The sequence below is a fragment of the Durio zibethinus genome, chromosome 15 (genome assembly GCF_047325235.1).
Source record: "Durio zibethinus cultivar Kanyao isolate XHJ-2024 chromosome 15, ASM4732523v1, whole genome shotgun sequence".
In the NCBI taxonomy this organism is placed as follows: domain Eukaryota; kingdom Viridiplantae; phylum Streptophyta; class Magnoliopsida; order Malvales; family Malvaceae; genus Durio; species Durio zibethinus.
The window spans coordinates 5,109,482-5,133,754 of NC_143176.1; the positions used below are offsets into that span (position 1 = coordinate 5,109,482).

Below are 24,273 nucleotides of genomic sequence, written 5' to 3' on the forward strand. Positions count from 1 at the left end.
TCTTTTTTTTTTCATGGCATCGAACATCTGTGGAGCAGCATGCAAAGATGGTAACTCAAGTTTGAACTCAACTCAATCTGATTCTGTTAAAAAAATAAAAAAGTTTGATCCATCGGAACCAAATCTGAACTGAAATGAATCAATGGAATTCGAATAATTCAAAGTGTTAAACTTGAAATGATCCGTATCCATAACCAAAATGATCTGACGCCACTCATCCAATTGCCACCTATAATGCGGAGAGATAATTAGCAGAATATCGAATCTCGGGATCAAACCATAATAAGAAGGAACTTCAACATCAAGAGTTTCCCAGTTTATGAACAACAATATATAAAAAAATTATTGCTCTGTGAAAGAAAAATATTGAATAATTCCAAGATATGGAGGTATATAGCTATTTTTTGGTTGAATTAGAATCTACCAAAGTAGGGTATTGAGTACCATTTTTTATCCTGAACATGGCTATAATTTTGAATTCCTGTGGCTGCAGCAAAACTAAGATTTACCTTCAATTATAATCCAGATTAGGCCGGATGAGCAATTCCATAGATACAATTTTTTCAGAATTTGTCTGCCTCATTGACTGAACTTCCTCGTCATGAAACCTATTTACACTGATCTTGACCAAGATTAGCTTTCATAATTAACCTGGCTATGAGTTAGCGAAACCTTTGAGCTCCTGAACCTGGCTTGATCTTGTTCAAGTCCCCAACTTCTGAACATTTTGGTTTGCCAGAGTACCAAGCACCAGGGGTGAGGCTTCCTTTTGCCCGGACAAGCAAATCCTTATCAATCTTATCCAAGACAGGATCGTTTTCCTTGAATTTCCTAGCAAAAGCAGCATTACTACTAATTATCTTGTTCGTGTCATTAAGGGTAAGGACGTGTGGGTGCTGTCTTGGGGAAGTGTCCCACGAAATATAATGCAAATCATGATTGACAACAGTCTTGGCAAATTCTGGAACTGTATATGACAGTCTGAAAGTAGAGATTATCCCTACCCCAAACACAGAACTCTACAAATGAAAGTGAGAAAACTGTTCATGCTGAATGTCACGGATTTAAGGGAAAGTTTTGAATTTCACATCGAACATAATAAAAGAGGCATTGAGATATAAAAGGGTTCACACTATCTCTGCCTTGTAAGATAATTTTTGCAAGATAAAATCATGAGATCAGATTGGCCAGAGCGGATAATACCTCACAAGGGTGTGAACTGTGGCAGGAAGGCTGATCTGGGACGACGGAAAGATGAATGCTCAGGTCCTGGAGCCGCGCGGGTTCGGAGCTTGAGTCTCGACCCGTGACAAGTGGTATCAGAGCCAGCGCTAAACCGTTCGATCCACGCCAAGCACCTCGAGGGAGGTAGACAGGGTGGCCAACCTCCGTGACGAGAGCGTCACGAGGTTGGGTGCGGAAAAATGTCACGGACCTAAGGAAGAGTCCTGAATCTCACATCGAACATAATAGAAGGGTCACTGGGGTATAAAAGGGTTCACACCACCTCTGCCTTGTGAGGTACTTTTTGTAAGATAAAACCGTGAGGCCAGAGGGATCAGAGCGGACAATACCTCACAAGGGTGTGAACCGTAACAAGAAAACTGATCTGAGATGCCGAAAAGATAAATGTCCAGGTCCTGAAATCACGCGAGTTCGGAGCTTAAGTCTCGACCTATGAAACTGAACTAGAACAAAAGATTATGTTATTAAACAGTTAACCACCAATTTTGTAAAGCAAAACAAATTTACCATTTCAATTTCTAACACACGAATAGGGCTGCAATATATGCTGTAGGTAATGTTCTTCTAGTTGTGGCCCAAAATACATCAGACTTGGTTAACATGTAGAGTCCAGGATCTATAATCAATGGCATTGCTCTTTTATCTCTGCACAAAAACAGGCAAAATATTATGGCATTTGACATATATAAAGATTTTAGATTGAGAGGGAAAGAGGGTGAGAGCTTACGCTTTCCAACCAAGCTGGCATGTGTGCTCAACAAAATTAAGGTTCCTGTTTAAAGCCGATAATGCATATAGAAGATCTGCAAATTACAAACCAATTGATCCATGGCGGTTTGTGCAGAATCGAATAACTGAATACCTGAAAAGATTTAGCACCCCAGAGAAGAAATAAAGCATATGACAGTGACAGACTAACCATCTTGAGTCACAAGAGGATAATCTGACGCACTGAGATTGATAAACCAATCCCAATCTTTATATCTCTTGAGAAGAATGGCACAAGCATGGACAGTATTAGCAACCATGGTGGGACCTTTATAAGTAACCATATTAGCCTTGGTGATCATATAAACATTCCCAACTTCGGAGAAAACTGTATGGTTTTTTATTCGGATAGCAAGTGCCAATCTTTCCTCAGCAGGTGCCTCAAGGTCCAAATGGACCACATGTTGGTTCCTGGGATGATACAGTACATGAAGCGTTCTCCAAAGCTTTTTCCAGGTCACCTTTTGATCCAGAAACCAAATAAGCAAAACGAGGTATCATCGGACCAGGAGGAGGTGATGGTGGTTGACCTTGGTCAATCTTCGATTAAGCATAGCCCGGCTTTCTTTAATTCATTGAAATATGAGCAGGTGAAATGGAGAAGATTAAATTTATTTTGCAGACTGACGGGGTCGTTTGTTTTTGTTTCACATTTTTGTTTTTTATTTTCGTTTTTAGTTTTTTTAAAAATGAAAATAAAAACATGTTTAGTAGGTTGTGTTTGTTTTCTGTTTTTGAAAAAAAAAAATAAAACTGATTTAATTTCATCTTTAAATATATTAAAATCAATAATTAAAAAAAATTATAATTTTATAATAATATAAAAAAGTCTTTTAATTTTTACTATTTTTGGCCTTGATCGAGGGTTTCATTGCTTTATTTTTGTTAAGCAATTAGGCCTTCACATTTTTTTAAAATTTAGTTAAGGTGCAAAACAACATCGATTGGATATGATATAAAATGTTAATAAAATATAATACTTTTTTAATTATTAAAAACATAATAATAAATTTTATTTAAAATATTAATAATTTCAAACGATTAAAAAAACTAAGAGAATATGGATATTTTACAAACAAGTTTAATTTTTATTAAAAAAATTTGAAAATGAGATAGACATATCCACTTAAAGATCATTTTAAATAATTTAATAATTAAATCTATTAATTGAAAATAAATTTTAAAAAATTTCTCTCCACTCAATTTTCGTAGCATAGGAAGGGATAACTTACAAGTGTGATTTAAAATAGATTCATGTGTTTTTAATAATTGGACTTAGTGTTGGAATCAATCAAGACATTTGGATTTGTTAAAAATTTTCTTATAGGCTTAAAAATGTTAAAGGTCAAAGATTGGGCATTTAAGCATTTGGATTTATTTGGTAAATAGATTTATATTTTTATTAATTTATTAATTATTTTTTGGAATATTATAAATTAATAATATTTATTTATATTTTCAATAAATTTTTTGAACAAAAATAATTATTATATTATAAATAGTTATAACCATTTGAATACAAAAAAATGATTATTTATATAAGTTATGATTATATAAATAATTATGACTATTTGAATAAAAATTTATATTTATTTATTTATTATAAATAGATTTTTCAATATAATAATTTTTTTAATTCTAATTTGAAAGTGAGTATTTATTGTATATTTAAAATATAATTACTTTTTTAAAAAATATTTTTACATCTAAAAGCCGGTCCTATAAATAAAGAGAATATTCAAGAAACAGTTTCATAAATAAGCTTAATTTTTATTTATTTATATTTGTTAATTAAACTTAACAAATGATTATAAATAATATTTTAAAATTTATTAATTAAATAAATAAATTATAAATATAACAAAATTTATTCATTTCGAACGATGAGCAATTTATTGCCACATCATCCAACCGGTTATTTCCATGGATTTACCTTAAAGATTTTGATAAGTTTGATAATGTGCCTTTACCTTGGTTTATCATTGATGATTTCAATCAAATATCATTGATCATATATTTTAGGAAATGAAAATTTTTTTATATATTGGGTTTGAAAGATTTAACCAGTTATTTGATAAGAAAAAGAAGCATAAATCAATTATTAAATTAAATGTATTGATGTTTTAAGAAATGAAACTTTAGAGAAAAGAAAAGCTTTGAAAATTGGAATTTAATCTATCTCTTCAAAAAATAGAAGTAATTAGATCTAACATGATTAGCTAATATCATTTTCTTTATATTAATTTTTCTATTTAGCTATATTGAAAGGATGTTATACAAGCTTATCATTAGTTATATGCATTATCTTTAATAAAACCTTAAAATAAATTGTAAATTTTTTTATTACATATGAAGGATTTAGAAAAAATGCGAGATTTAAACTTTGAACTTATAATGATTTGAATAAAAGATAACAACTATAAAGTTTTTAAACTAAATTTTGATTGTTAAATTAATAAATGATAAATTACATAAAATCATTTTATGGTTTGAGATGAATTTAAAGTAGCCTCTAAAATTTAAAATGTGATATTTAACTACTCTATAATTAGTTTTATTTATTTTTTGTCTAAAATCATGACTTTTTTCGTTATTTCCATTTTTTAAAATTTTTTTCTTTATTCTTCTCCAATAACTCACTCTTTTTTTGTTATCTAATTCTCTCCATTAGCCTTCAAGCCATTGATTCAAAGCATCCAAAAAATTTAAAAAGAACCCTTTTTATTTTTTATGTGTTGTCTATTTGATTAGGTGTTTGAATTATGGGTTTGTTGGATTTCGATTTTATAATTTTTTCTTATTTAGGCTTTGGTTCAATTTTTGGTTTTGGATTTATTAAGTATTGTGTATGAATTTTTTGACTGTGTAAAGGATTTGGGTTCATGTGTGCTAAATTGTTTATATGTTGGTTTGATTTGTTGAAAATTATTTGTTGTCTTTGTTGACTACTTGATTATAAAAATTAAGCTATTCGGATTTTAATTTTTGAGTTTGTATTTATTAAATATTGTGTATGAATTTTTTGATTATGGGCTAAAATTTGGGTTTGGATGTGCTAAATTTTCATTTGATTTTAAAATTTAAGAGTCACTTTTAATCCGTCTCAAATTTCAAAATAATTTTGTATAATTTACCCATTGAAAAAATCTTAGAAAGGATGGGAAAAGCAAATCCATCTACATAGCCCAGCGGTTTCATTGATTATACAACCATGATAAAGACGAATTCAGTTAAAGCTCATAAATTATGACGACACAAGCTCATTCAATGCGTTTGTACAAGCATCTACTTAAAGCAGTTCAAGCATTGATGACCCATAATGTATGGTTATTTTAAAGACTTATATTAAGGATTCCCAACTCATCAAATTGTTTCTCTTAATTACCTCATCAGAAAACCTAAATTTCAAAAAAAAATAAAATAAAATAAAAAATTAAAATGTATATATTGTATATGGTAAATGATATTTACTATGAAAAACAATTGGTTTTGAGGGTTAAACATTTATATCTCTATTTAGATTCATTTGGATTGTTTAACATTTTTGTGTGTATATTTACGTGATTTTTTTACTGTAAAATTTAAACTTATAATAACTCGAGACTTCACTTAATTAATTTATGAAATAATTTTTAAAAGATGATATTTAATAGATTTGTAGTTTAAATCTCATAGCTCATAATCTCTTTTTTTGTCCTTAAACTATAACCTCCTTTATAAAAAAAAAATTACATATTGGTAAATATTTCATGAATTTTATACAATTTTATAATAAAATCACAAAAAATTTTGGATAACAAAGTTAAATCACCAAAAGTTTGGTGTAACAAGAGAGATGGTAGAAGGTAAAATAAAAAAGATAGAACTTCAAGTGATAAAATATATATGTTTTTTTTTTTTTTTTATAAAAGAGATCATGAAGATAAAAATATAGATAGTATATAATTATTTAATGTCAACTTATAAGAATAATTGCATGAACCTATTAAACTAAATCCTAATTTCAAGATACATATGTGCATATAATATAATTTCACTTTTCATATGATGAATACATACACTATACAACAATTATTAACTACATTTTGTTTGATTTTTGGCCATCATTGACTAAATATTAATTTTAGTTAATCTTTTATTCATTAAATTTTATTAAATTTGATTTCTAATTTTAAGTTTTTTATCAAATTGTTTTCAATAAATAACTTTATGAATTTTCCAAAAAAAAAATTGATATATTTAAAAATTTATTTTCCAAATACTTTCCATAGAAATAAATTATTCTAATATAGTAAATATAGAATCTTACTTTTAACAACAAAAGAATAATAATCTTTGGCAATATTTGAGCTCAAAGAGCCCAAGCCTTCTTTTAGGGCAAGATAATTATAGAGAAATTATAATTAAATATATTCCTTAAAAAAACCTCCCAAATTTAGAAAGAAAGATTTCATTCCCAAAATAAAACTTACCACTTTTCAAGGGTGATTTTGCAGACAACGAACTTACCAAAAATTTCAGGGTTGATTTCGGAGACAAAATAGGGGTATTTTTGTACTTTAATTCCCCACGGGTTGACTTGGCTCTCGTAACCATTGACGCCACATGTGGTGAGATTTGGATTCATGGAAATAACACGTGTTCTGAAAAATTGATATTGCCATGGCAAAATCTACTAAAATGAAGGCTAACAAGAACAAGTCAAAGCCATCACTTATTCATTTTACGGATCCAAATTGTTATTTGTTTCTTTTTGTTTTTTATTTTATTTATTTTTTATTGATAAATTTGTCCTCATCAATACTTTAAAATATAATATAATGATATAATATAAACACAAATAAATATGAAATATAAAAATTATATAATTTATAATTTTATATTTTTATGTAAATACAAATTATAACACGTAATTTTTTTTATAAAATATGATTTAAGTACATAAATTTTAATATATTACATGATATGAATATACTAATTCTCAAATCTAGACGTAATCACAAAAATTTTTAATTTTTAGTGCCAATCATATATGAAGTACTTTTATTTTTTAAATATTAAATAAATTTTATATTAAATTAAAAAGTTTAAATAAATAATAAAATGAAATATATTATCTCATGCTTAAGATATAATCATACTTAAATTTATAAGTTAAATATATGTAATTTGGTTATCTTCTGCTTTTGAAAACAAAAATAAACATAAAAAATACTTTTGAATAAAAAGAAATTTAAAAAACAATCTTTATGATAATTAACACATAAAAATATATTAAAATAATTGAAATAATTATATTTAAATGTATGCCATAGGTTTCATTTTAAAGCTTATTAATGTATGACTATATTTATATTAACATTAATATAAAGATTTTTAAATATTTTTTTTACATATATACTACTCATTAAACATAGTTAAAAAAAATTATTTAACCTCTCATTTTAAGTTTTTGTTAGATTTTAATGGGATCAAATAAAAAAAATACAAAAATTTTACTACTATTTATACTTATAAACACGATTTTTTTAGATTCGAGTGGGATCATCTAGTAAATTGACTCCACTTGTATCAATGTGGCTAAGTCTTTGATAATATCATTTTATTAGAACTAACATATCATTTTTTTTGTTTAAAACTTTTCAATGTCTAATAATTACTTTTAGTTTCGATTAATCTAAAATCGAGTTGGATTGAATCTCATAAAGAGAATAAGCTCTCACAGTGTCTATCTTTTTCATTAATAATATTGACAATTAAAACTTTACTTAAAGAAAATCGAACTCCTCAACTATTTGGTTGAATAGACATTGGTGAACTACATATCATTTTTCAAAGGTAAAAGATGATAAATTTAAGTATCTCACACACATTTCTTAAACTTACGTAGTCAATAATATTTTTAAATTTTATAGTAGAATTAAAAAATTCTTACTTGATTTTATTTAAGGTGTATTTAAAAAAATAACAAATTAATATAAAAACAACAAGATATATGATAATATTTTGGTCAACTTATAGAATAATAATCCTATCATAAATTACATAATCTTATAATATATTTGGTACACAAATTATAATAGGATATAATAAAATAATATTATGAATAAAATAAAATAAAATAATATCATCTTATTTTGTATTTGATGCTTACAAAAATTAGGATATAATAATTTATTTATTGGTCAAAATTATTTTTTATCAAAATTTATACAATTTAAATTATTTATATAATTTTTAAAAAATATAATAGGACATGCAAGTTTAATCTCATAGATTAAAAATAATTTTTTTCACATTGAAAAGATTAAATCATTCTATGCCAAGATGATGATCAATACAATCATATCACTTCTTTTAAATATAAATCAAACATAGTATATGATGTTTTATCCATAATTTTATGTACCAAATATGATCTAATCATCTTTTTTTTTTTTTTTTTTATAAAACGGGATGACTATTTTCTATTAAATATATTTATTAGTAGAAAATAAAATTAAAATATTTAAAAGGAAATGAAATTATCATTTTTCCATTGATTTTAAAAATTTAACTTAAAATCAAAAGAAAAATAGTATCTTGTTTTCTTTCAAAATAATTATAAAAATTTTATTTTTTTAATATATATATATTTTGTTATGGTAGCAAAGGATAATAATTTTGAATCCATTACATGATCCTATTTTTTTAGTTTATTTTATTATATATTTTTTAAATATTTACAAATTTGATAAAAAAACTATAAAATTTAATCCAATTAAAAACAAAATTAGAAATTATTTTTAACAAAAAAGAAATAAATGAAACATACCTAAATAATTTCGACTCTTGATTGACTGGCATTTATTATTTAAAAAAAAAACTTGTATATACTAAAGGTCTTAATTAATAAAGTTTACATTATAGTTATAATTTTAAACTTAAATGGTAAGGGAATCATGCTCATTTGTTAAGTGATCTTAAATGAATTACCTATAATAAAATATTTTCTCAATAAATTATAGTAGTAAAATAAGTTTGTTGTGTTAGGTTGAAATAATTTTAGAGAGTTTTAAATTAAACAAATAATAATTTACAAAAGTACTTCTTAAAATTATTAATTATTATTAACTTCTGTTTAATTAAGTGTTAAAATATTATTTGGGTATGCTTTATTTCTTTTTTTTTTTAATTAAATTCTAGCTTTATTCATAATAATTTTTTTATCAAAATTTATAAATATAGAGAAAATAAATTTTGATAAAATAAGAATAAAGAAAGAAAATAAAATTATGATGGACTCAAAATTATTACTTTTTGCTCTCATACTAAAATATATTTATTAGAAAAAATAAAAATTTTAAAATTATTAAGAAGGAAACTAAAATACCATTTTTCTCTAAATTACAACTAAAATTTGAAAACCAAAGGAAAAATGATAGTTTTATTTCATTCTTAAAAATTTTATTTATTTTTTAATAAATATATTGTAGTATGATAATAAAAGTAATAATTTTAAATCTATTACCTTAAATTATAATTTTCTCTTATTTTTACATAAAATTTAATTAAAAGACCACATTAACATAATTAAAAAGGTTTGACATTGTCATGAAATAATTTAAAAATTAGAGGTCAAAGGAGAATCTAAATAAAAGATATGAAACTACAAAAGCACTTTTACTTATAAAAAAATATTAAATTAAAAATCCTAATTCTTTCTAAAATATGTATTAAATTAATAAAAAAAATACATTGGAATCCCTCCAAACATGAAAATATTTTCCATTTTAAATTTAAAAAAATTTTAAATTAAAGTTTCAAGTTTTAATAGCTTTGTCAAATTGAGACAAAATTTATTTTGTTGATGAATGTGAAAGAAAAATAAAATAAAATTCCTTGGATGATAAAAAGAAAATGACATTTTCCACTAAAAAAAAAAAAAAAGACATTTTAAGTTGAAAACTCCATTAACAGCAAAACAAACAGAAATGCTTTGTAAATTGTCTCTAGTTTCTCATTTCGTTTTATTTCTCTCTTCTAGACAAGCATTAATAATTCAATATATATAAAATAAAGCTACAATCGCTCTCTTTCCTTCCTTCCTTCACCCCTCTGTCTCTCTTGAAAAGGAGCAGCAGAGAAAGAGACTGAGATCTGACCCCATCTGTTTTTCCTTTACCAAAACTCTCTCTCAAAGAGCCTTCTCCTCTCTTAATCTCTCTAAAAGGGTAATCAGATAATCTTTCTTTCATTTCTTATGTTTTTCTTTCTGGGTTTTTGTTTTTCATTTCATCTGTTGACTTTTTCATTTCATGTTTTGAAAATTCTGCTTTTTTTTTTTTTTAATTTCATAATATTTTGCACGTTAGTTTTCCTGATAGATAAAGGCTTGATCTTGTGTTATAACATACTTTTATTGATCTGGATTTTGTCTTATTAATTTTTCGATTATAGTTAATCAATCATGTATTTTTGTTGTTCAATTTATCTAATTTTATCTTGGTTGTAAAGATCTCATGTAGAACACATAAAAAAGTTGAATCATTTGTGTGAAATTCTTCTGTTGTTTTATCTCTTTTGATTTGAGTAATACGAAAACTAGCTAAAGAAATCGGTTTTAGATTGGTCTATTTCAACTTTTATTGGTAGCCTGTTTTTAAAATTTTGTTGATTTAATGTGTTATTTTATTTATGTCAATCAGGTGTCTGGTTTTGCCAGTTTGTTAACTCCTTTAATCCAATTGGAAAAAGATCAAAAAACAAATTGCCTTGGATTGATTTTTTTTTTGTTTTATGTTTCATAAATGAAATGGTTTTTTTTTTTTTTTTGGCTTATAATGTGGTATCTTTGTTTTTGGATTTTGTAGGTTCATTTTTGTGATTAATGGGTGTTGAGGTTGTGGGATCAGACATGGCACAAGTAACTGTTGACAAAGTAACTGAAGTAGACAAATCAATGCCGCATGATAAGGAAGATGGGAAACTGGACAATGATCCAGTTCATAATGAGCCCATTAAAGTCGGTTCCCATGGTGAGGGACCAGATAAGGGAGAAGAGAATAATGCATCCGATGCCAACTTTCCAAAGGATGCGGTTGATGAGTGGCCTGCACCTAAGCAGATCCACTCTTTTTATTTTGTCAGGTATCGCCCTTATGACGATCCAAAGATAAAAGCCAAAATTGATCAGGCTGATAGAGAGATGCAAAAGTGGAATAAGGCCAGGTTTCAGCTTACTGATGAATTAAAAGCAAAGAGGGTGAGTGAAAACCTATTAATTTCGATTAGATGTATAGCATTATTGATGTTGTGTAACTAGCTCAATAAAGGCGTCATGTCATCTAGTACTTGTCATATATGATATCCTGTTTATTAACCATTAGTTCTCGTACTTTGAAGATGTTTGTTTGCCCTATTCTCTTTTGCTTTTCATTGGTTCCTATAGATTAAGTGACATTAATTTTGTGACAAGTCTTTAGAACTTGTTTGAATGCAATTGGACGTGCTTATGGTAATATGGTGAATGTAGAGGCATTAAACCTGGATGCATTTATCTTAATGTTGGAAAGTTAAGTCCTCCTGAGCATGTAATAACAATTACAAATATTTACATAAGGTGTAGAATATTATGGTATGTTGTTTCCTTATTGTTGTATATGCCTCAAAATGCTAAGCCAAATTGTGGAAGAAGTTTAAAAATTACTATGCTGCCAGCTAGCCCTAATCTCAATTAATTTTGAAGTATTATCTTTATGTTATTGCAGTCAGATCGATCAGAGTTGCTTTCTCAAGTGAAATCCCTTAACATTGATTTTGAGCAATTTAAGGCGATTTTAGATGAGAAAAAGAAGGAAATGGAACCACTGCAACAGGCTTTAGGCAAGCTTCGCAATAATAACACTGCTGGTGGTCGTGGTGGTATATGTTCATCTGAGGAAGAGCTTAATGATATTGTATGATACTACTGTAAACTTTGACTGCATTGAGATTTGTCAATTGTTTCTGCTGCAGTTAATCCTTTGCTTTTATCTTTTAGTCACTTCTTGGAAATTGATGAATTGTAGATCCGTAGCTTGCAATACCGCATTCAGCATGAAAGCATCCCATTGACTGAGGAGAAGCAACTCCTTAGAGAAATCAAACAATTAGAGGGAACCAGGGAAAAAGTTATTGCTAATGCTGCAATGAGAGCAAAGATTCAGGATTCATTGGGTCAGAAAGAAGCCATTCAAGATCAGGTTAAAGTAAGAAAATTCTATTTTGCTCCTTTTATCTATCAGAATTTGCGTTTCTCTTCCCTGTATTCATATAGATTGTCATCATACTACACTAATAAAGTTGCTATATTGGTTTTATTGTAGCTTATGGGTGTTGATTTGGATGGAGTAAGGAAGGAACAGCAAGCAGTCTGGTCCAATAAAAATCAAATTAAAGAGAAAGTGAAGGCAATAGAGAGTAAAATTGACTCTTTACAGGAGGAGCTGACAGCTGTGACCCAGAAAAGGGACAAAGCTTATGAAACCATTCAGGAACTGAGGAAGCAACGGGATGAGGGGGTGCGTCTTTTCTTTGCTTCAAACTTTAAGATTTCTGTTTCATATACATACATGACCACATCCAAACATTCATTTCTGCATGAAGATACTCTGACAAGATGTCTACTTTTTATTCAGTTTCCTTGCCACTTTTTTATACCATTTCTCTTTTTTTCTCTCTGCACGGATGTGCATATATAGATGCATGTATAAATGCATTTCTCTTGCATTGAGATTTGGTAGTTCTTCTTGGCCTTGCCTATGAATGTATTGACTAACTTTAATATTTCTTTTTTGTCTCCTTTTTGAGGCTGTTGTGATCATGATTGTGATAATATTTATTTTTTTTTATGCAAAATGCACCAGAAGAGATTGCAAGCATATGCACACTGACACGCATACACACATGCACATAAATGTCTTACAGTGTATATGAACATTTGTTGCCTTTATGTTTTGAAAACAGCTTGCTGGTGTCACTGGTGTAGATATTTTGCAGTGTACAAGTTACATAAGGAAAAGCAATGTGAATTTTTGTGTGATTGAGTTGGTTTTAACAAAGTTACAGTTTGTGATTTTGAGGCTTGAGTTTGAATATTTGGGGTAAGGTTATGAAGAGGGGATTTTAGTATCATAAATTTATTGGCACGTTATTCATCAGTGCAATAAGCTATTGTTTTATACTATGATGGAACTCTTAGGTTCATAAGGATATGAACCTATTCTATATCCATATTTGTGTTCGCTATGTGAATAAGTCAAAGATTACTATAAAACTCCATTTTTATGGGATTGCTACCCGTAATGAGTAATGACCCCTTATGTTGGTCCAATGCACAAGGACAAGGGAGGGCTCTGGGAAACAGTGGTTGAGGAAGCATAGTAACAAAATAACCTTATTATAATGCTTATGTATATAGAAGTAGAAATCCTTTTCAAATGCTTCTTTGATCTCATGTTTCATTGTAGATTGATGAAATTTTTTGAGCAAAATCCTTGGATTAGTTAGCTTTTATGTGGTTTTGCCATTGTACTTTTCATTGTGTTTAGGACCATTTCAACGTCAAGTAACACATGTTATCTCAGTTAATTTCTGAACTTTTAGCAGGCTAATACTAATGACTCATTTTAATTACTATTATTTTTCAAACTTTCAGAATGCTCACTTTTACCAGAGCCGTTCACTCATAAACAAAGCCAAAGAGCTTGCTGCAAAGAAAGATATAAAGGCTCTTGAGGAGCTTTCAGCTGCAGAGGTTTGTTGAAACTGCAGATTAATGTTACATCCAGTGTATCTCACGTCATGTGTTTTAGTATTTGGCTGCTTTCTCATCTTTTACATTGTTTTTAGGTTGAGAAGTTTATGGCTCTCTGGAGTGGCAAGAAAGCCTTCAGGGACGATTATGAGAAAAGAATTCTCTCATCCCTGGACAGCCGGCAATTGAGTAGGGATGGCCGGATAAGGAATCCTGATGAGAAACCACTGGTTGTACCAGAGGCACCGGTGCCTTCTGAAACTGAAACGATTCAGAAACCTAGTGTAAGACAGCCAAAGGAAGAAGCCAAATCCTCTCCCCAACCAGATATTAAACCAACCAAAAAGGTCCAGAAAGATGGTGAGACCAAAGTAGTGGAGTCAAAATCCTCTCCAGAGAATGGTGTTGTAGCAGAGAAAGAGATCTCTGGATTAAGCAAGTTGCAAAAGGACACTTCTGCAGACAAGGAAGTTGATGAAGCAAAACTGAAAGAAATGAAGAGGGAAGAGGAAATAGCAAAACAAAAGCAAGCCATGGAAAGGAAGAAGAAGTTGGCTGAGAAAGCAGCAGCCAAAGCAGCTATAAGAGCTCAAAAGGATGCCGAAAAGAAGCTCAAGGAAATTATTTCCTTCTTTATCTTGTTTTGCTTCTTGATAATTAGGTTTTGGGTTGAAACTGAAAATCTTTTGCTTTTTCATTTTTCAGGAGCGTGAAAAGAAAGCAAAGAAGAAGGCTGCTGCAAATCCTGACGAGCCAACTCAAGCTGAGGCAGATGCTTCTGAACCAGAAAAGGTTGATGTTAATGCTGATGAACCTGTTCCTGCTCCTGTTTCAGTGAAGGATAAGGTACAAAAGGAGAATACCGTTAGGTATAGAAATCGAACTAAAGGACCTGAGTCGCTTCCAAGGGCGATCCTGAAACGTAAGAAGTCGACCAACTACTGGATATGGGCTGCTCCTGCTGCATTGGTGCTGCTGATACTTCTAGCGTTGGGTTACTATTATCTTGTCTGAAGAAGTTAACCCGAGTGGAACTGAGAGTCATGGACAACTTTTTTGGTTGATCAACATGCGAGTAGCTAGTTCCATAGTTGGAAAATTTAGTTAATTTTGTTCTTTGCATCCCATGAGGCCAAACCTATGTACTTATTATTTGGTTGGTTGTATTTTTAAAATTTTGACTTCCATCAATTTCAGAATGTCATGAGAAGCCTTATACAGAATTAATGACCTTGTAGCATTTCAGTAATTGAGATAGATCCTAGATGAATAAAGTGGATGAAGCTGAACTTGGTTGGAGGGATTTTTTGGCCTGGGAGATTGCAGTAGATAGAAATCTAAGTGTTCAATGAGAAGGTTGTTAATTGTCTTCATTTGGTCTATCCTTAAGGTTGTTAAGAAGCCGAGTATCAGTATAGTGATCAAAGCTTTGCCACACTATGATTGAAGTGTTTGAACTATTTCTCAAAACAAGATTTCCACTATTCTCAAGAACTGCAACAGTGAAATTCGAGGAGTTTGATGATGATTCAATTGACCAAAGTGGGATTTTAGATTGATTGAAGAGAACACGGTTACCCATTTAGTCAGAAAGTTGAAGGATCAAGAAATGGCTCATCTCTGTTAGCCACCCAGACCACAGTTTGAACTGGTAGTTCCTGTACCAGCTGCCTACGCAGTGTTAGGTGGAGTTACCTGACCTAAAGAAACCAAGTTCAAACCTTCCATGTCCGGGGTCATCCTTAAGTTGCAACTCAAGAACAGTGCTTTTCTCCGAGAACTTTCCAACCTCTTTTTCAAAGCTCTAATAGAATTTGGATTGTGTGGACGTGTTAAACAGGATTATCCCGACAAAATTTTAATTTGGTTAAATTAATCGAGTTGAATTAAATTTTAATTGAGTTTTTGAATCGAATTAAATTTTAAATTAATAAAATTTTTTTTCATTGTATCATAATATCATTTTTGATTAAATATTTAAAAATTTAATCATAAAATGTAACTATGACATGACGTTAAAGATCCTTAAATCTTATATATTTATATGTATTTAATATAATTTCTGTCCAATGCATTGTTTAAAATATTGTTTTAATTAATTATATAATTTAAACAATTTAATTAGTATAATATAGTACTTTAATTTTTGGCCGAAAGTTACAGTTGTTTAGAGTTCAGACTAATATTTTATACTTCTTTTCTGAACGCAAAACGAGCAAATCGACTATGTCCGCCGCCAGCGTCACAGCACCATGGCTTCTCCGAAGAGCATTTCAAGCTTTGGCTTTCTCTCAGCCTCTTTACCCCATCAACAAAAGGCTTTCTTTCTATGGAAATCCTTGCTCTTTCCCCGTTCAAAATCCTCTGAGAAGTTTAGGTTTTCAAATGAATTCATATATATATATATTTGGCTCTAGTTTCCTCGCTGATTATGTTATGAGTTTGCTTCATTTGGATTGGTTTTGTTGTAATATTTGTATAAATAGAGATATCCATTGAGCTAAAGTAGAAGAAATTACTGCTTTTTGTTTATTTTGAAGTAATCTTGTTTAATTAGAGATGCCCTTTATGCAAAAGGAGAAGAATTTGAAAATTTTTTTGTTAGTTTTGAGGTAATAGAGATTCCCATTAAGCCAAAGTAGAAGACTTTGCCTTTTTTAGGGTTAGTTTTGAGGTAATAGGAATTCCCATTAAGCCAAAGTAAGCTTGTGTAATTTAAGATAACCGTTAAGCTAAAAGAGAAGAATTTGAAAAACCCTTTTTGTTAGTTTTGTAGTAATCTTGGTGTAATTAGAGATTCCCATTAAGCTGCATTAGAAGAATCTGATGAGCACATTTGTGAAAAGAAAAGTGGGGAAGTAACTGAAGCTAGGAAGGATAACAATATTCTTGTACAAATAAACTTATAAGTCAGTGATTTCAATCTTATCAGAAAATTTGTTTCTTTTTTCTTGATAGGTTTATTTAGAAATTTTATAGGTTTATGTTAAGGATTCAGTCTGGCAATGAAGTATGCGTTTCTATTTGTTCCTCTATGTACACATTGGCGTGAAATTTTCCAATTATTGCTGAAATACCATTCATAGTTTTGAAGTAAGAATACCTGGCTGTGAGCCTCATCCAAAGACCATAATATTTTGCCTCTTGTACCATCGAGCTTGGGGATTGCTAATGGAGGCACACCTATGTGGTTAGGAGTGCTTTGGTCAAAAGCCTTATTATTATTCCTAGAACTACATTGTATAGAAGGCAACTTATAGTAGTTGCTTGCTTAGAATTTACCACTTTATCAGGAAGTCATTGCATATTAATTTGCAATATCCAATATTGACGATGGCTGCTGCAACTTTTCCTTTAGCATTGGTAGTCAGCCATTGGATTAAATCGTGCAGGACCTGCCTTCATTACTTTTTCTGTTGTTTCTGCAGTTACTTTTTTCAATAAGTGGAATGAATAGCATACATGATGTGAAATTTGAATTTTTGTTATTTTAACATCCTATTTAAAATTTTAATGAACGCATATTCAGGGTTATGTCACATTGCCCAAGTTATAAAGGGGGATAATGATGTTTTACTTAGAGGAGTCGGAGATAAAAGTGCTATTGAAGAAGTGAAACATATTCTTGAAATGGTATTCTCATTACCCTTTCGTCAATCTTTCTATAGTACCCTACTCTTTTGTGTTTGGTCCTTGTCTTTAGTACCTAGTCAAATCCATTTCTCTAATCAATTTTCTTTGCTTAGGGAGGACAGAAGTTTAATAATTTTGTGGCAATTGAAATATAAGGTCTATCTATCTTTAACTAGTAAAAATGCTAATAATTTCTATCTGTTTAACCTCTCATCTATTTGGATTTCATTTATGTTCTTCTAGGCTAGACGAGCAGCAACAAGAAGAGAGGTCCTCCATACAGATTTTCTAACCCCACCAGTATTAAAGGAGTCAATGCAAGTTTTGGAAAAACTGTCAGATGTTAAAGTGGTTGCTCAGGGTGGATATGCTCAGGTTGAACTAAATGAGATTCAGTTTACATCTCCTTGGTTGATTTCTTTGGTTATACAAGTTGATGAATCTTTCTGATCCTTTAGGCTGAGCGTTGCCGTATTTCTATCGGACATTCAGAATCAGAAGTATTGACCAGTGATCCTGATGTAGTTGCAGCATTAAAGTAATATTCTTCCTTGTCAAAAGCTGGTCGATGCTGGACAGTATTTGAAACCTGAATGAAAATTTCTGAATATTTGCTTTTTTTCTTTCTCAGTATCACAGGAAACTTCAGCTTTCGACCTTGTTCTCATGGTGATTTCCTTGGTGCAATTCTTGGTAAGGGTATTGCTAGAGAGAAGCTTGGAGATATTATCTTGCAGGTATCTTCTTTTTTTATTTACATGTTCAGCTACTGACTGGGCCATTTGAAATTTGGTTTTACTATGAAGAACCACCAGTTTAGTTTCTTTCATTAAGATCCTTTATAACCTGATTTAAAAGACATGCTTGGCTACTTAACCACAATATTAAAAAGAAGCTTTCTCTGCATCTAATGTTGAACCAGGCTAACCTATGTGTTTTTTTTCTTTTCCATTTAAGTCAGGATAACCTATGTTAATTGTTATCTAGGGAGAAAACGGAGCTCATATTCTGATTGTTCCAGAACTTGTTGACTTTCTTATGTCGACACTGGACAAGGTGATTTTTTGCCCTCAAATACATTAAATGTCTGTTGATATGACCTTTGTCAATGATCACAATCATTTTACAGTCTTTTTGACTTTATAGGGTACCGGTAATGAGCAATATTTATGGCATTCTTTTATTACATTAGCTTTGTATTGGAATTTTTATTTCGGAACACTGATAGTATCACATTAAAAATAATAGACCTTCTGTCACCATGGTGTGATACTTTTGTGGTAACTAATTCTGTTATTCTCTTAACTGTTTTAATATCATGGTTATGAAGTCCCTAAAGGTATGAGAAAATCTTGCATGAAAAAATTCTGACAGTCTGATCTGTTTTATGGAAAGCTAAGTGGACAGGAAACTATATTACAATGAACGTGATTGATGTGCTGTCATTATCATTCTCCTTAACACTCTTGATATATTTCTATATCAGCACTTTTTCTAATGTATGTATCTTTTGCAGGTGGCTAATGTATCAGTATCATGCACACAGATACCTCTGCATGCGCTTGAATATGAGCCACCAAGGTTGCAATCACTCGTGGTGTTCATCCGTTTTCATTTCAATCTTGTGGCACTTATCATGAGGTATCTGTCAATGACTTCTTGTTGTTTTTGCAGGACACAGTCATTCAAAACCACAGAAGCATCGCTACGGGTTGATGCTCTAGCTAGTGCAGGGTTTAAGATTTCAAGATCTAAACTAGTTAATTTGATCAGGTATACTTTTGTGCTTCCCATACGAAAACTATCTACTGCTATGTTTGTTTTCTTCATTTCTTTGCTACATGTTCTAATGACCTCCTGCGCTTTCAATTCCCAATTCCATTGCATGGTGTTAAAATCCTTTTCGCATTCTCCTCTTGGTCCAATGGGTCTATCTTTGTGGAATCATCTTACCCATCTTCTATGGTTGCACCTATCCTTAAAATGCTTACTCCTTGTTGGAAAAATGACATTCTCTGTGGTTCGTATCACATGACTATAATACTTTCATAAGCCCTTCCCGGTGGTGACACCTGATAATCATCTTTGAGGTGAAATCTCTGCTGAGCTCTACTGGCTAATTTGGTTATATTGACTCAGCCACTGGTTGTAAATTTATTTTGTCCTTTTTTTTTTCGATTGACTACATTATTTTGAAGAGGCAAATTTTATCATCTATTGCCTCTAAAATACTGTACTTTGTAAATTATTCAAATAGGAATGGCCATTTGAATTGAATTGTGGCATTTTTGCACAATGAACAAAAGATTACTCGTGAGTTATCCGTTTTTCTGTTTTTTTTCTTCTTGTAGTAGTGGAGATCTACGCATAAATTGGAAAACTGTTACAAAAAGTGGAACAATTCTCAGGACTGGAGATATTGTCTCTGTTAGTGGGAAAGGAAGACTAAAGGTGAATTATCAGTTTAATGAAATCCTGCTGTCCAGTAAAAGTTCCTCTATTTTTTAGTTTAGCATTCTGATAATTATTGTTTTCTGACCAGATTGGAGAAATAAACACTACAAGGAAGGGAAGGTTTGCTGTTGAACTCATGCGGTATTTGTAGGCTTCGGCACAAGGAATTGTCTAATGATCGTTTGAGTTATACCAGTTGCCGACGTATTGTTCCCATTAAACCGGGGGAATTTTCAGATATCGGAAGCCAAACGAGGATATTTGTGTGATGATGGAAGAAGGAATCTTACTTGCAAGCTTCCATTTCAACATTCGGGGAATGAAAAAGGTCTGTTCAATCAATTCTTATACTGAATATTACATTAACTTTTGATTATTACATAGGGGAGTGCGGATTTGCATTTGAGACTTTGTGCTTTGTTTTTTGGTATTTGAGGTAAGATGTGGCTACCATTATTTGAATAGTGAAAAGGGGAAAAGACAACTAAATCATGGTTGATAATTAAGTTATGAGGAAAAGACAACATATAAGCAAATGCTTAGGGTTTTGGTCTGGGTTTGAGTCCAGCAATTTTTCTTTTGCAGAAGAAACATTGCCATAATAATCACCCGTGTAATTGTATTGCAATTATTTTTTGGGTACAAAGTAGGCAGTAACCTGGGTATAAGGAAAGTATGGGTGATAACGGTTTGGATCGGATTCGGTTTGGTGTTTTAGATAGTGTAATATTATGAAAATTTAAAATCTGATATGAATAACCGAATTTTATAGGTTCGATTCGGTTTAGTTTATCAATTTTTAATTTTTAATTTTTATATATTATTTTAATATATTTAAGTAGATTTAGATATAAAATTATTATTTTTATTTTATAAAAAATTAAAATATATATAAAAATTAAAAAAAAAATAATTCGATTCGATTTTTTTTTTATTTTTTACCTTTCGGTTCAAAATCTGATTTGAATTTAATTTATACATTTAATATCTGAATTTGATTTAAATCGAATGAGAAAAAAATTAATATGAACCGAATTGAACATTACGGTTTTGAATTGATTTTTAAATTTTTCGATATTTTTTTTCATCCTTGTGAAAGGGATTGCAGGTTTCCGAATGCATAATTGAATGCGTAAATCGATATGATGTGTGTTTGCATTTAGAAAAATCTCAAATGTAAACGAATGAAACTGGCAGGTTTTGAATCTTGATCTTTGAACTCAATCATTTATCACTTTACCAACAGATCATGTGATTCGTAGGCAACAATGCATGTATAGTTATTGTTTTAACAAAAACACGCATGGTTCTTTTTCCTCCTTTTTCCCACCTAAACAGTTCCTGAGCCAGTGGCTCACTGTTACTACACATGTAGAGTTCCTGCATAAGGGAAGGTACATAACCATGGATCATGGCCCAAGGAACATATTAACCGAATAAAATGAGGATTTATTACAGGAAAAATCCATGATCTGAAACAACTTTTCATAACTCTTTGGATTTATGTATCATAAAAAAGTGTAAAAAATAAAAGTTAGAAAATGAAACAGAAAAATATTGCAAAGTAGGGCCCGCTTAAATGGAAGTTTCAAACAGTGTGATGTCTTAGATGATACTCATGACGATTATGATTAGGTTTCTTGACTTTACAAGAAACACATAAGGAACATTAAAATAAATAAAGACAGCTATAATGTCTGCATTGTATGATACTATTCATGAACCTTGTAACATGAATTATGTGTGGTCCCCTTCCTCTTTTGTCTCCAATGTCCCTAATGGAAGAGACCTGTTCTAATTGGATTAAATTATATATTAGACCATCTTTTAAGGTTAGTCTTTTAAATTTTTGATATTTTATTATAATCAATCAAATTTTAAAAATTTATTTCGAATTAATTAAATTTTAAACATTTATTTTTATTCAATTGAATCTTTAAATATTTATTTTCACTTCAAAAACAATAACAATAAATTTAGTGTCTCTTTTGAACTTTTCTGAAAATATAGATTTTCATCTTGAAAGATGTTTATACTTGGCTTTCGAGGAGGAAAGTGTATATTTTGAAAAAAAAATGGTGAAACTAGAAATTTACTTTATTTCCATGGGCTTTTTGCATTTAACCCAAGATTTTTAGCATAAAGTTTCTTAGAACTAGCTGGATACCATTTAGGGTGTCTTTTTTTATACAAAAGAATTTTTATAAGGGTTGAAATTTAAATTTTAAATTTAATAAATGTTAATTTTTAAGGATAATTGTATCAATCAATTAAATTAATTTTAAATTCAAGAGTTGTCCTTTTCTTTTTTTTTTTTTTGCGGACTTTGTGCATTGATGCAGTCATCTAAACAAAAACATTTGGTTAGTGCTTCTATCAAGTGAATTTGTTTAACAATATTTTAAAAAGGAAGTTTGGTCCAAAATTTGACTTGAAAATTATATGATTGAAAACCAACCTTCCTATTTCATTAAACAAGAAAGAATAAAAACGAAAATTTCCCTTAATCTTGTTTCCTAAGTGAAAGTAACTCATGTCATTGTTGAAAGAAACTATCCAACAAAGATATTTCTGTGGCAAATATCATTGCTCTAACAACTCATTGATGATAAATAAATTTGATAATTCATGTATTATATTTGTTTTTTTTTCGTATTTAATATAAAAATTATTATATGATAATTTATGTTGACATAAAATAGATTTTTTTTTTATTTTTGTCAAATTCATTTATAATTTTAGTTAAAATTTTAAATTATATATATTTTATTATTTTTATATCACGTCACCTTATCGTGTTTAAGATTACAATTTGCATGAAATAAAACTATTCGATTAGAACAGAAAATGGAGTTGACGTCATAATAATACAATTGAAAATTTAATCTCTTGGTAACAACAGGTGGAAAATTATGAAATACGACATCATTGAGCAAGTGGAAATTTACTAGAAGAAAAAAAAAATGCTTTTTTGTTGGTTTTTTTTTTTTTTTTTTTGTTTCTCTTTCTCAAGAGCTATTGATGATAAACCTGTTATTGAGTGATTCAAAGAAAGCAAAAATGGTGTAGGGCCATGCAGCTTTGACTTACAACAATATAAGTCTTAAATGGACAAATTCTCTCAATTTTTTTATCCTTTTGTAATCAACCAATGGAAAGGACACAAAAGTCAAGGTCCCCCCACCTTCACTTTCTCAATCGAAATGTTTGTATTTTGTAGATCTAACCAAAGCACTCACCAACCACGAAATTTTCTTCCCTTTGTTCTCTTCAAAGTTCAAACCCTATTTTTTTTTTTTTTTTGCTATCAAAATTGAAATTGTCTTTCCTTTAATCTTGTATCATAATCATCAACATATTCTTTGTAATTTTCACATATGAATATTTAATATTATCCTCTATTTTTTTTTTTTTTTGCTATCAAAATTAAAATTGTCTTTCTTTTAATCTTATATCATCATCATCAACATGTTCTTTGTAATTTTCACATATGAATATTTAATATTATCATTTTGTTCAATGATTTGCATTGAACTCTAACCCTTTACTTAGATTATATAAATAGCATATCACTTTCTAGATTAAAAAAAAATGCTCAATTCAATAAGTGGTTTTGAGAGTGGTAATATACAAATTTCTACTTCAAAAATTTGAATGAATATTATATATGTGCCTTTAGTTTTATTTTTGAAATGCCTTCGTTCCTTCCATTAGCATTTCAAACACCTATATTGCTCCAACATATTTGAATTTTTTTTAAATAAAAGAAACCTAAATTCTAAGAGAGAATTATAAGTATTGAGATTTGAATATTAAATTTATTGAATATCATCTTTTAAGGATAGTTGCATAAAGTAATTAAACTAAGATTTAAAGGTTTTTTGGTCAATTAAGTTTCGGATTCAACATATTGAACTTTAACATAATTTTATATTAGTTTTTTAAAAAATAACATGTGTCAATCTCTTAAGTACTCCATACGTGTAATTAAAAAAATATATTGACAATGTATTAAATATTAAATCTTATTAAAAATCATTAAAACTTAATTATATATATTAAAGTCAAAATTTTTTTTTCATAAAACTACATTTAAATAAAATTAAAATATCTAATTTTGGACAAAACATAATAATATTTTTGTAATATTAAAAGTAGAATCATTGGACATTTTTCGCAAATCTAAAATAGTCATAATCTTTCATCACATGTGCGAGCATACACACACATATATATATATATATATACATATATATATATAAACTTTACCAGTATTTCTCTAAAATTGAAAATTATTTTTTTTTCTTTTTATTATTAAGATAAGAATGCAGCAAAACAAGACAAGAAAGTAAAACATTTTTCCCAAACTCACAAACATATAGTATTTAATTGCTAGG

At 29.4% G+C, this 24,273-nt stretch overlaps 2 protein-coding genes and 1 pseudogene across 6 annotated transcripts; 2 read left to right on the top strand and 1 right to left on the bottom strand.

Moving 5' to 3' along the window:
* Positions 1-488: 488 nt before the first annotated feature.
* On the bottom strand, positions 489-2,576 carry LOC111301945 (beta-glucuronosyltransferase GlcAT14A-like; annotated as a pseudogene). Its single transcript, XR_016327941.1, has 5 exons — positions 2,165-2,576; positions 1,973-2,048; positions 1,773-1,890; positions 1,580-1,683; positions 489-1,000 (listed from the first exon to the last, which is right to left on the bottom strand). The product of XR_016327941.1 is annotated as a beta-glucuronosyltransferase GlcAT14A-like (transcript).
* A 7,435-nt stretch (positions 2,577-10,011) lies between these two features.
* Positions 10,012-15,012, top strand: LOC111301686 (proton pump-interactor 1-like). The gene is made up of 8 exons (XM_089744453.1): positions 10,012-10,226; positions 10,866-11,257; positions 11,763-11,951; positions 12,063-12,242; positions 12,360-12,554; positions 13,691-13,789; positions 13,885-14,404; positions 14,493-15,012. Exons 2-8 carry the CDS (start codon positions 10,883-10,885, stop codon positions 14,801-14,803), a joined length of 1,869 nt encoding a protein of 622 aa, XP_089600579.1. The 5' UTR covers positions 10,012-10,226; positions 10,866-10,882; the 3' UTR covers positions 14,804-15,012.
* Positions 15,013-15,933: 921 nt separating this feature from the next.
* Positions 15,934-21,100, top strand: LOC111301688 (RNA-binding S4 domain-containing protein). Of its 4 annotated transcripts, none has more exons than XR_002691548.2 (11): positions 15,937-16,166; positions 17,319-17,422; positions 17,666-17,797; positions 17,881-17,960; positions 18,054-18,159; positions 18,410-18,478; positions 18,939-19,003; positions 19,097-19,195; positions 19,774-19,873; positions 19,965-20,204; positions 20,976-21,100. XR_002691548.2 is itself a non-coding variant. In XM_022897531.2 (10 exons), the coding sequence occupies exons 1-10, from the start codon at positions 16,016-16,018 to the stop codon at positions 20,025-20,027; spliced, it is 969 nt and encodes a 322-aa protein (XP_022753266.2). In that variant the 5' UTR covers positions 15,937-16,015; the 3' UTR covers positions 20,028-20,410. The 4 variants fall into 4 exon arrangements, 2 of the variants coding, with proteins under 2 accessions (XP_022753267.2, XP_022753266.2); XR_002691547.2 differs by having other exon boundaries at positions 20,985-21,100; XM_022897531.2 differs by lacking the exon at positions 20,976-21,100 and having other exon boundaries at positions 19,965-20,410.
* The last annotated feature ends 3,173 nt before the right edge of the window (positions 21,101-24,273 follow it).